The 13,209-nt window shown below is 45.6% G+C and overlaps 1 protein-coding gene across 1 annotated transcript in view; it reads left to right on the plus strand.

Annotated features, from left to right (window-relative positions):
- The window catches only part of LOC126416031 (guanylate cyclase 32E), an 809,394-nt gene that overhangs the window by 769,476 nt on the left and 26,709 nt on the right, over nt 1-13,209 (plus strand). The window contains exon 22 of the mRNA XM_050083488.1: nt 8,876-8,974. Coding sequence (XP_049939445.1) covers nt 8,876-8,974 — 99 coding nt within the window. The remainder of the gene's footprint in view (nt 1-8,875; nt 8,975-13,209) is intronic.

Below are 13,209 nucleotides of genomic sequence, written 5' to 3' on the forward strand. Positions count from 1 at the left end.
ATATCCACCTTTCGCAGCAATGCAGGCTGCTATTCTCCCATGGAGACGATCGTAGAGATGCTGGATGTAGTCCTGTGGAACGGCTTGCCATGCCATTTCCACCTGGCGCCTCAGTTGGACCAGCGTTCGTGCTGGACGTGCAGACCGCGTGAGACGACGCTTCATCCAGTCCCAAACATGCTCAATGGGGGACAGATCCGGAGATCTTGCTGGCCAGGGTAGTTGACTTACACCTTCTAGAGCACGTTGGGTGGCACAGGATACATGCGGACGTGCATTGTCCTGATGGAACAGCAAGTTCCCTTGCCGGTCTGGGAATGGTAGAACGATGGGTTCAATGACGGTTTGGATGTACCGTGCACTATTCAGTGTCCCCTCGACGATCACCAGTGGTGTACGGCCAGTGTAGGAGATCGCTCCCCACACCATGATGCCGGGTGTTGGCCCTGTGTGCCTCGGTCGTATGCAGTCCTGATTGTGGCGCTCACCTGCACGGCGCCAAACACGCATACGACCATCATTGGCACCAAGGCAGAAGCGACTCTCATCGCTGAAGACGACACGTCTCCATTCGTCCCTCCATTCACGCCTGTCGCGACACCACTGGAGGCGGGCTGCACGATGTTGGGGCGTGAGCGGAAGACTGACTAACGGTGTGCGGGACCGTAGCCCAGCTTCATGGAGACGGTTGCGAATGGTCCTCGCCGATACCCCAGGAGCAACAGTGTCCCTAATTTGCTGGGAAGTGGCGGTGCGGTCCCCTACGGCACTGCGTAGGATCCTATGGTCTTGGCGTGCATCCGTGCGTCGCTGCGGTCCGGTCCCAGGTCGACGGGCACGTGCACCTTCCGCCGACCACTGGCGACAACATCGATGTACTGTGGAGACCTCACGCCTCACGTGTTGAGCAATTCGGCGGTACGTCCACCCGGCCTCCCGCATGCCCACTATATGCCCTCGCTCAAAGTCCGTCAACTGCACATACGGTTCACGTCCACGCTGTCGCGGCATGCTACCAGTGTTAAAGACTGCGATGGAGCTCCGTATGCCACGGCAAACTGGCTGACACTGACGGTGGCGGTGCACAAATGCTGCGCAGCTAGCGCCATTCGACGGCCAACACCGCGGTTCCTGGTGTGTCCGCTGTGCCGTGCGTGTGATCATTGCTTGTACAGCCCTCTCGCAGTGTCCGGAGCAAGTATGGTTGGTCTGACACACCGGTGTCAATGTGTACTTTTTTCCATTTCCAGGAGTGTATATACGGTTTTATGCATCTTGTCGATCAACTATTAATATGGTAGAAATGTGACACACAGAAGTAATAACGTTTCGCAGAAGATTAAAATTCGCTTCATGGTTAACACGAAACACAATCACGTTTAAAGTACGACACAGAATCAGGCTGAACTTCACATCACAATTATAGTACTCAAGAATCAGCTCTTTGTAATACGATTCACCGGTTCCAGACGTAAGCTTCCTTCATGTCACGTTACCGTTTAACGTAACGCCCAACAAACAACAATAAACCTTTCACGTCTTATTGACTACCCACATCACCACACATAGTACATAGCATAAGCTGACAGCAGTTGCAAAGCGGCAGGAAAACTTTGGAGTAACAACTTTCCCGTATCCCGCATACAGTCCGAAACAAACATTCTGCGATGAATCCGTTTTCTATGCCGTTATACAGATGCTCCTTTAAGAAGTCCGTTTGCTCACTATCATTTTACTCAAAAATAAGTAAGGGAATGTGAGAGAATAGTGCTACTGTGCCTGTTTGCCTGTTCATGGCTGAACCTACGTGAATGTAATGAAATATTGGAAAATCCCTGACTTCGTTCCGTCCTAACCAGCTGATGCTCCCAGATATTCTCACCATAATTGTTGTGTGCGAGTGAGCAGAGTGCGGAGGATGCAGATGGATGCCACTGGAACTGGTCTGCCTGTTCAGGCTGACTCACGGACAGCGAAAAGTCGCCAAGGAAAGAGTGACTGTCGTTATAGGGTCTCTTCTGTGAAGAGCAGTGTCTTCTGCACCCTGTCTCTTGTGCCTACTCTGCAGTCTGTACGCCTCTAATAATGTCCCACCAATGAGAAAAAAATTGTCCAGTTCCAGTCAATGGCGTAACTGTTAAGTTACTGTTCTCTTCCCACCAAAAACTGGGTAGAAATTATTCGCCGGTCCTGCGACCTTTCGCTGGCAATGTTCCAACAGTTTCAAACTCGTAAGGCTTAGTCATTGTCACACGTGTTTATTCCACCGATGTACGGACCTTCGTCACAGAAAACTTCAGGAAATGGCTCACGGCCTCCAAACACCCTTCTTTATTGTCTACGGATAGAAAAAATCCTCTCATCGCACCAGGTCTTTGCATTTGTTTGTCGCAACGCACTTTCACCGAGTGGTGAAAAAACGAGGGTCTGAATAGTCTGGCTGCCTTCAGAAGAGGCAGGCAAATAGCGATCAGTTCAAACGGGTTCCACTTCCACCTACCTTCTGAGAATTCACTTCACTACGACAATGCCCTCAGCAGAAATAGCGTTGATGACGGACCTAGCTGTGAAATGACCAATTATTTGGTGGGTTGAGTCTTAACGGGTTACAGTTTTCAGCTTTCTGCTAGACTCTTGCATTGTTCATCGTTTTCTAAAGCATGAGTAAAAGTTTGCTACAGGCACCAGACACCTGAGTCAAAAGAATGCTGGTCAACAACAAACCTTCACGAAAGAAAACGAAGTAAATATTCCGGAATTCGAAACCAGAACAGCTGTTAGCATGAGTGACATAAAAGTAGATATCTTAGGTGTTGCGAAACAACACAAATCACTTAAAAAAGGCAAGTCTTCCGGTCCAGATAGTATACCAGTCAGGTTCCTCTCAGACTATGCAGACACAATAGCGCCTTTCTTAGCAATCATATGCAACCCATTACTTGACGAAAGGTCTGTTCCTAAATACTGGGAAATAGCACAGGTCACACCAATATTCAAGAAAGGAAATAGGAGTAACCCATTGAATTACACACCCATATCACTGACGTCAATTTGCAGTAGGGTATTAGAGCATATACTGTACTTGATCATTATGAATCACCTTGAAGAAAATGACTTATTCATACATAACCAACACGGATTCAGAATCCCAGATTCCCATGATGTAATGACTGCTGTCGACAAGGGATCTCAGATGGATTCCACATTCATAGATTTCTAGAACGCTTTTGATACCGTACCTCACAAGCGACTATTAATCAAACCGCGTGCATATGGAGTATCGTCTAAGTTGTGTGACTAGATTCGTGATTTCCTCTCAGAGAGGTCACAGTTCGTAGTGATAGACGGTAAATCATCGAGTAGAACAGAAGTGATATCAGGCGTTCCGCAAGGTAGTATCATAGGCCTTCTGCTGTTCCTGATTTATATAAATGACCTACGTGATAATCTGAGCAGCCCCCGTCGACTGTCTGCAGATGACGCTGTAATTTACTGTCTAGTAAAATCATCAGACGATCAATACCGATTACAAAATGATCTAGAGAGAATTTCTGTATGGTGCGAAAAGTGGCAATTAGCACTAAACAAAGAAAAGTGCGAGGTCATCCGTATGGTTACTAAAGGAAATCCGATAAATTTTGGGTATACGATAAATCGCACAAATCTAAGGGCTGTCAATTCGACTAAATACCTAGAAATTACATTTACGAGCAACTTAAATTGGAAAGACCACATAAATAATATTGTGGGGAAGGTGAAACAAAGACTGCGCTTTGTTGGCAGAACACTTAGAAGATGCGACAAACCGACTAAAGAGACAGCCTACATTACACTTGTCCGTCCTCTGCTGGAATATTACTGCGCGGCATGGGATCCTTACCAGGTAGGATTGACGGAGGACATCGAAAAAGTGCAAAGAAGGGCGGCTCGTTTCGTGTTATGGTGCCACAGGGGTGAGAGTGTCACTGATATGATACTTGAGTTGGGGTGGGAGTCACTGAAACAAAGGCGGTTTTCTTTGCGGCGAGATCTATTTACGAAATTTCAATCACCAACTTTCTCTTCCGAATGCGAAAATATTTTGTTGGCACCCATCTACGTAGGGAGAAATGATCATCATAATAAAATAAGAGAAATCAGAGCTCGAGCGGGAACATTTAGGTGTTCCTTTTTCCCATGCGCCATTCTAGAGTGTAATGGTAGAGAAGTAGTATGAAAATGGTTCGATGAACCCTCTGCCAGGCGCTTAAGTGTGAATTGCAGAGTAACCATGTAGATGTAGATGTAGATACCTGCCCCATTCGGCTAGGTCAGCACTTCCTTCCACCCGTCGGCGAGTTTTTCACAAGTCACCCTTGATCCCTAGAGACAACCACAACGAGTCATCTTGGTTCATGTCCTCTGGTTTGTCTAAACGCTGGCTTACCAAAACCTATGCTAACAAAGGTAGAAATTCTACCATCACACGCACAGAATACCAATTACGCTGAAGAGCCAAAGAAACTGATACACCTGTCTAAAGTCGTACAGAGTCCCCGCGAGCACGCAGAAGTGAGGCAACACGTCGTGGCATGGGTTCGACCAATGTGTGAACTAATGCTGGAGGAAAGTGACACCATGTGCCCTCTAGGGCTGTCCATAAATCCATAAGCGTAGGAGGGGGTGGAGATTTCCACTCAATAGCACGTTGCAAGGCATCCCAGACATGCTCAATAATGTTCATGTCTGGGGAATTTGGTGGCCAGCGGAAGTGTGTAAACTCAGAAGAGTGTTCCTGGATCCATTCTGTAGCAATTCTGGACGTGTGGGGTGTCGCGTTGTCCTGCTGGAATTGCCCAAGTCCATCGCAATGCACAATGGACATGAATGGATCCAGCTGATCAGATAGGATGCTTACGAACGTGTGACCTGTCAGAGTCATATGTAGACGTATCAGGGGTCCCATATCACTCCAACTGCACATGTCCCAGACCATTACAGAGCCTCCACCAGCCTGCTGACATGCAGGGTCCATGAATTCATGAGGTTGTCTCCATATCTGCACACGTCCATACGCTCGATAGAATTTGAAACGAGACTTGTCCGACCAAGCAACATGGTTCCAGTCATCAACAGTCCATTGGTGATGTTGACAGGCCCAGGTGAGGCGTAAAGCTTTGTGTCGTAGAGTCATCTAGGGTACACGAGTGGGCCTTCGGCTCCGAAAGGCTATATCGATTTTGTTTCGTTGAATGGTTCATACGCTGGCACTTGTTGATGGCCCAGCATTGAAATCTTCAGCGATTTGCGAAAGTGTTGCATTTCTGTCACGTTGAACGATTCTCGGGTTCAAATGGTGCTGAGCACTATGGAACTTAACTTCTTTGGTCATCAGTCCCCTAGAACTTAGAACTACTTAAACCAAACTAACCTAAGGACATCACACACATCCATGCCCGAGGCAGGATTCGAACCTGCGACCGTAGCGGTCGCGCAGTTCCAGACTGTAGCGCCTAGAAACGCTCGGCCACTCCGGCCGGCCTTGAACGATTCTCTTCAGTCGCCGTTGGTCCCGTTCTTGCAGGGTCTTTTTCCGGCGGCAGCGGTGTCGGAGGTTTGATGTTTTACCGGATTCCTGATATTCACTGTACACTCGTGAAATGGTCGTACGGGAAAATCCCCACTTCATCGCTACTTCGGAGATGCTGTGTCCCATTGCTCGTGCTCCGACTATAACACCACGTTGAAACTCACTTAAATCTTGATAACCTGCCATTGTAGCAGCAGTGACCGATCCAACAACTGCGACAGACACTTGTTGTCCTACAGAGGCGTTGCCGACTGCAGCGCTGTATTTTCCATGTTAACATATCTCCTTATTAAGCTCCTAACTCTGATAAAAATGAGTTTACCCTCTCCGCGTGATTTCAGTCTATATTTATTTTTACCTGCTTATTAAAAATAAAGGAGTCGTGTCGGGGACGGATTAGCGCTGTTCAGTTCTACCAATCGTTCGATGCCTCGACGATAAAAAGCCACTCCCTGGTCACGGAACCATTCGAGAACCCACATCGTTGGAAAATCACTTCCACCACACCGGAAATTCTTTCTGCTTGCCGAAAAGATGGGTATCGAATGGTGCAAGATCTGGACGATATGATCGTTCAGCGTCAGCCACGTCTGTGCGGACTTGGCCACATTGTTGGCCCGATTTCACTGTAGCTGAACTCGACATTGCATTTGAACTTCACGGTGATTATGCGTGCAATGTAGACGTTTTGACCACAAGAGTCACCTTGTACTGTGTACATCTTTGGAGTACGTTTCCAGTTGCCAAATCATTTTATTCCCTCACTGTGATGCACCGATTGTCCGTGCCGCTGCAGAACTGTCTGCAGCCGCGCGGGGTAGCCGCGCGGTCTCCGTCGCTTTGTCACGGTCCGCGCAGCTCCTCCCGTCGGAGGTTCGAGTCGTCCCTTGGGCATGGATGTGTGTATTGTCCTTAGAGTAAGTTAATTTTAGTTAGATTAAGTAGTAGGTAAGCTTAGGGACCGATGACCTCACCAGTTTGGTCCCATAAGACCTTACCACAAATTTCCATTTTTCTAAACTGTCTGCAGGAAACCAGGAATATGTATTCTTTTCTGAAAAATGTGCGACTCTTTTTACCCAACAGGCTTAGCGTAGGACGATATGGTTAACATACTCACAGAACTTCCCACATACTAGTCTACTGAAGGAACTGGATACTTGCTCTTAGTGTAAAGAAATGCAAAGACGTGGACTTCACGAGAGGTAAAACCATGGTCTCATTTGATTACAGCTTTAATGGGTCATAACTAGACTCACTGACATGATAAAAATGTTTGGGAATAACAATATGGAAAAATTTGAAGTGCAATGAATACGTAGTTTCAGTTTCAGGTAAAGCAAGAGGCAGGTAATGATTCATTGTTAAGACGAACCAGCAGCAGCTTCTGCCACAAAGACTTCTACCTCACCATTTAAACATGCGCTATACTAATAACCAACACAGTAAAACACCTCAGACAAACCTTCGAGCCGGCGGGTGTGGCCGTGCGGTTCTAGGCGCTTCAGTCCGGAACCGCGTGACCGCTACGGTCGCAGGTTCGAATCCTGTCTCGGGCATGGATGTGTGTGATGTCCTTAGGTTGGTTAGGTTTAAGTAGTTGTAAGTTCTAGGGGACTGATGACCGTAGATGTTAAGTCCCATAGTGCTTCGAGCCATTTTTTGAACAAACTTTCGAATGTAAACCAACTTGAAAACCCATCCACTAAACGTATGAAGTCCACAATAGACTAAAAGTACTAACCGGACAAACATTACAATCCTACACCATCGCCCACACCTACAGAGCCTTATCACGATCTGTCCTCTCAATATATCAAAATCATCTGCTTTTCTGCTCCTTCAACATTATAGCACTCCCTCAAAATCCTTGAACGTCATGCGGTCAGCATCACTTTTGCGCTTCTATTTTCTACCATATTGGAGAGGAATTCTGAGTTATGCAAGATGCCTGGGTAGTTTTGTTTTCACTCATAAGTGTTTCAGCAGTTTTTGTGCTGTCTTCAGTGGGTTTATTTGTCTATTCTTCTTTTACAAAATTGTTGTTACATGTTAACCATCAAAGAAACTTTTTGTTAAAATGTTTACATTTGTAAAATGAGTGATTATTGTCAAATATTTTACATTCGTTTGCATAGAGTACAATGTCGAGACATGTATCACTGAGTTGACTCATTCTGTGTTGTATATTTACGATCTGTCTAAAGGTTCTAGATTTGTAATACGTTTGGAAATAAAGAGGAGGTATGTATTTGTTTACATAACTCAAATGGAGCTACTGGATGTTTATGCTGGTAGCTATGGGTCTACTAAGCAGTCTACAGCTTGTCATATGTAAACAGTAAAACGTTATTTTATTTCTTTATTTATTATTTATTTCGAACGAGAGTCACTATGGAGCGAGATAATTAGTGCGTTACTTACAGTTCTTGATGTGGTGCTGTTTTTCCTTTGTCTCGAGCTAACACGTCTATTTGTTGCGCTTTTGTTGATACCACATTGTACACTTTTCGGATTTCTTACACGTTACGCAAACTTGACCCCAACTACCCAGTTGTTTCATGTATGATACCCAGCACTTGTAGTTGCTGCATTTATACCGGTACATTCCTCAGCCTCGCGCCCAAAAACGCTCCTCATTCTGTCACAACGAAACGTTAATCACTCCTTTTTGACTGACCTACCAGATTTAACAGGATCCACCTTTTCATCTTCTCCACGCTCTTCTTCTTCCCCTTTCAATAGCTCGTTTCAGGGTCTCCTTCCACATTATGTTCACCTTCTTTCGTTTCCAAAATACCCAAAAATAAACACATGTACAGCTGACCCCAGCCTCAGAACCAGTATAACACTTTTCATTCGTTCTTACCCACTGATAGCCACATAACTGCACATTAGTCAAATATCGTTTGAAAATTCAAAGAAAGTCCTCGTTATTTTAATTTATAAACTATATGTAATTAAACGTAATTTCCACGTTTTAATATCATTTTTATATTTTAAATCTCTCTGGCTGAAAAGCGGGTGTAATTGTGGATTTAGTGACGGGTGAGAAACTTGCGTTAACCAGTTTGATGTAAAAAAAGACAACTGATGTTTGCATCTGTGACTTTATTCTACATTAAACTGGAATGTAATTGTTACCACTACCATGCCACTCCTTGGGGCAAGGGGGATGAAATAATGTAACACAAAAATAAACTTTATCATTAGATAAGCACTCTATGCGCAGCGAACGAAATCTCTCTGCAGCTACAAAGTTCATCATGACATTTGTCTATCATCAATCGCTGTCGTTGTTTCCAGGGCCAGTATGTGCTGGAGTCGTCGGTCTCAAGATGCCCCGATACTGTCTGTTCGGCGACACTGTCAACACGGCATCGCGAATGGAATCTACAGGATTACGTGAGTTTTGAATTTACACTAATCAGACAGAACTTTGTAACCATCTACCTAATAGCCGGTATGTCTACCTTTGCCACGGATAACAGCGGCGACGCGTCGTGGCATGGAAGCAATGAAGCCTTGAAAGGTCGCTGGAGGGAGTTCATAGCACATCTGCACACACACGTCACCTAATCCTTGTAAATTCCAGGAGGGGGGCCATGAGCACTGACCACGTTCATTCACATCCCGGATGTGTTCGATCGGGTTCAGATCTGGTGAATTGGGGGCGGGGGGGGGGGAGGCATCACATCAACTGGAATTCGCCAATGTGTTTCTAGAACCACTCTATCACATCTCTGGCCTTGTGAGATGGCGCATTATCTTGCTGAAAAATGCCACTGCCGTCGGGAAACATGATCGTCATGAAAGGGTGTACGTGTCCTGCAAACAGTGTACGGTACTCCATGGCCGTCTTCGTGCCTTGCACGAGTTCCACTGGACCCACAGATGGCCTCGTGAATGTTCCCCAGAGCATAATGGAGCCGCCGCCAGCTTGTCTCCGTCCGCAGTAAAGGTGTCAAGGACCTGTGCCCCTGGAAGTCGACGGATTCGCGACCTCCGTTCGGCATGTCAAAGAATGTATCAGGATTCATCAGACCATGTAACACTCTTGCCACTGCGTCAATGGGCAGTGCCGGTGGTCACGTGCCCATTTCAGTCTTAGTTGTCGGTGTCTTAGTGTTAACATTGGAACTTGCATAGGTCGCAGGCTACGGAGACCCATCGTAGGAGTGTTCGGTGCCCGGGGTGTTCGGACACACTTGTACTCTGCCCGGCATTAAAGTCTGATGTTAGTCCCGCCATAGTTCGCCGGCTGTCCAGTTCTACCTGTATGCCCAGCCTACAATGTCCGATACTTGTAATTAGGGATGGTCACCCAGCCCTACCCAACCCCACGACGTAGGACGTGGTGTCACCTTGGCTTCGCCACGTGTTGAAGACACTCACCACACCACTCCTCGAACACCCGCCGAGTCGTGCAGTTTTCCCGAGCCTCTGGGACATCACAATCTGTGCTCGATCAAACGCAGACAGATCGCGCACCTTCCTCGTTCTACACACGGCTAGCACGGTCACTGTTACTACATGCAGCGTGTGTATCCGAATCGCAGTCATTCCTCGCCAGGTGACGTTGCTATTGCCTGGACGCGTTTATATCGGTAGTAGGTCGCTGGCCATTATATTCCGGCTGATCAATGTACATCCTTCAGTAACTAGTTAGTTTGCGCCTCTCATGCAAAGATCAACTCTTTTTGTAATGGCAGATATGTTGTGTCATAGACTCAAAGAGATACTGTCAAAAAGTAAAACCTAGTTATTTTCGTCACCTTTTCAGGTTAATTCAGATGAGCATAGTCGGTTTCAAGCTCTACGCAGAATTTTCAAATCTCGCTTGTTGATTCCTATGAACATGGCATAAAGGATTCAGTGTCATGTAGGTACAGTTTCATCTGAGTGACATAAAGTAAGGTGGGGCCAAATGAATCATTTCAACGTTTTAGGACCCAAAGGGGTGGTAAATAGTTTATTACGATTGTTAAATTGTAATGATGAATAAATAATAGCTACGAGAGTTGGAAATTAAATAGTGGCAACTATTTATTTACAGCTCGTACAAAATAGATACGTGTTTCAAAGTTTTACTGGCCTTCAAAGTAGTCACCAGCATTGTGTATAACCCGTTGCCAGCGATGAGGAAGTCGTAGGATACTCTTAGTAGTGCCAGTTGTGTTGACAGTTCAAGCGGCGAGGTCTATTGCCCGACGAAACTGTAGCAGTTCTGAAGCGAATGCCGTGAAGTGTTTCCTTCAGTTTAGAAATCAGGTTGAACTCGCGAGGGCTTAAGTCAGGGGAGTGCAGTAGGTGGTATAGCACTTAGCAGCCCCATCAGTCAAACAAAGCAGTAACAGCTTGCACTGTACGTGCTTGAGCATTGTCCTGCAAAATGATGGTTAAGTCCTGCAGAAAGTGTCATCACTTCTGTCTCTAAGTTGTTGATTTTTGGAACACAACCTACGACCAGCTTAGAGACAGAAGTGATGATGTAAGTTTTATCTGATAAAGGTTCATTGCGCCAAGATCTATTCTTCTTCATTGTAAATAGCAAAATTTAAAATAGTGAAACAATAGAAAATTTAAAAGTTTGTGGGGTTATTGAATCGTAAATGGGACTACGTGAATCACTGTAAGCTGTGATACAGTTATACACACTGCAAAAGGTTACACTTTCTAACTGTTCCAGCAGTTGTTACGTGCATTTCCCGCAGCGGAATTGGTTTCGACCAGCAGCTTCCATGCAAATTTCTTGAAATCACACCTTGCACTTATCACATCTTGTCCATTCCCCTTTCTTCAAAAGTCTAGGGTAATAACATTCGATGCTGCAGAAACCACAAGGTATGTTTCATTTCTAAGACTCAGCTTCAATTGACGATGAAGATTAGTTATTTTCTGGATCTGAATACGTCTCTCGAACATCTAGCATATTTTTTCAACACTTGCTCTTCTGTCTTTGGGAGTTTTCAAATTGAAATTTTCTCTTCTCTCTTGTAAGACTGAGACGAACTGGTGAAGTCAGATGACAAGCTGAGTTCTTATCTTTCCTTGCAGTTAGGATTACGAGTAGCAGAGCCTGGATTTACTTCTGATTAACACAGCGGGAATCATCATTTAGGAATGTGAATGAAGTAAGGAATAAGTGTGATGGCATTTCAACAAGAGACCTTATTTTAAACAGACTTAATATTGCATGGTGAATTATTATAAGCAATACATTCTTACCTCTTTCATTTCCTTCTGGGTGATTACTGTCTGGATTAAATATATTTGGAAAAGGCTTCTTGCAGCTTGTGCATGACCTGTCTATCAATGGTCCTGTAACATAATAGCGTACGAGCTGCGCCGTGGGCTGACCAATACAATATTTTCTTATTCTATCCACATAGCCCAATGATTCAGAAAGCACCACCCTAACATATACGGCTGTGTACCTCGATGGGGCATCTTCTAATTCGTCTGATTGGATACTACATCCGCAGATTATCTTCTACGCTTTGAATAACTACTTCCATATCGCAGACACTCAAGCAGACATCCTTGTTTGAAGACACTCCATAGAAGCTGAACCGATACATGCTAATGATCCTGACCAAAACCATTATAACCACCTGATTAATAGATTTCTGGTCCACCACTGGGGCACAATACAGCTGTGTTTCTGAAGCACGGAGTAGACAAGTCCTTTATACCTTTCGCTTTTCTTGTAGTACAAGATGTCTACGCATAGGTAAAGAAATTCATGTAAATTATGGGCCAGTGGTTCGAAGGCATGGAGCAGGCACCCAACAGTGTCCCAGCGAGTCTGATGGCAAAGTCATCAACGTGAGTTCATTATCATGCCCAGCAAACTACTTTATCACGATCTTGGCCTTATTGCATAGATGGTGGAAGAAGGCATCATCAGGGAAGATACCAATCATGGAGGGATGTTGGCGGTGCGTAATAAAGTTCACGTAATGCACAATTGTCATAATTCCTTCGATTACTACCACACATCCCGTGGTAACCCAGGTCAGTTTCCCCTATAGTATGATACTGCTCTCACTGGCCTGTTTCGAGCAGACATTCACCTGGACGACAGTGGATTCGAAAACTATCATAGGTCTGACATACCCAGAAACTTAAAACTTTCCCAGTTATCCTCGGTCCAGTCTCAGTGTTCCACAGCCCACTGCAGTCGTAACTGAGTTGTTGGGTCGTCGCCGGCCGGAGTGGCCGAGCGGTTCTAGGCGCTACAGTCCGGAACCGCGTGACTGCTATGATCGCAGGTTCGAATCCTGCCTCGGGCATTGGTGTGTGTGATGTCCTTAGGTTAGTTAGGTTTAAGTAGTTCAAAGGGGACTGATGACCTCAGAAGTTAAGTCCCATAGTGCTCAGAGCCATTTGAACCATTCATTGTTGGGTCACCATGGGAACAGGTGAGTTGAGTGGTACGCTCCGAAACACTCGTGCCTGCACCGGCATTGTACTTCGTCGTCGGAGGTGTCACAGATCACCGCTTACACAGCTTCACATAGCGTGCAAGCCAAAGACCTCAGCTTTCTGTGATGAGGTGTGGACGTCCGACCACTTGTCACTCACTCATGATTTCATTGCCCTTTAACCACTTTCCATAGATGCTCGCGACAGTAGGA

Source organism: Schistocerca serialis, chromosome 1 (assembly GCF_023864345.2).
Source record: "Schistocerca serialis cubense isolate TAMUIC-IGC-003099 chromosome 1, iqSchSeri2.2, whole genome shotgun sequence".
NCBI classification, from domain to species: Eukaryota; Metazoa; Arthropoda; class Insecta; order Orthoptera; family Acrididae; genus Schistocerca; species Schistocerca serialis.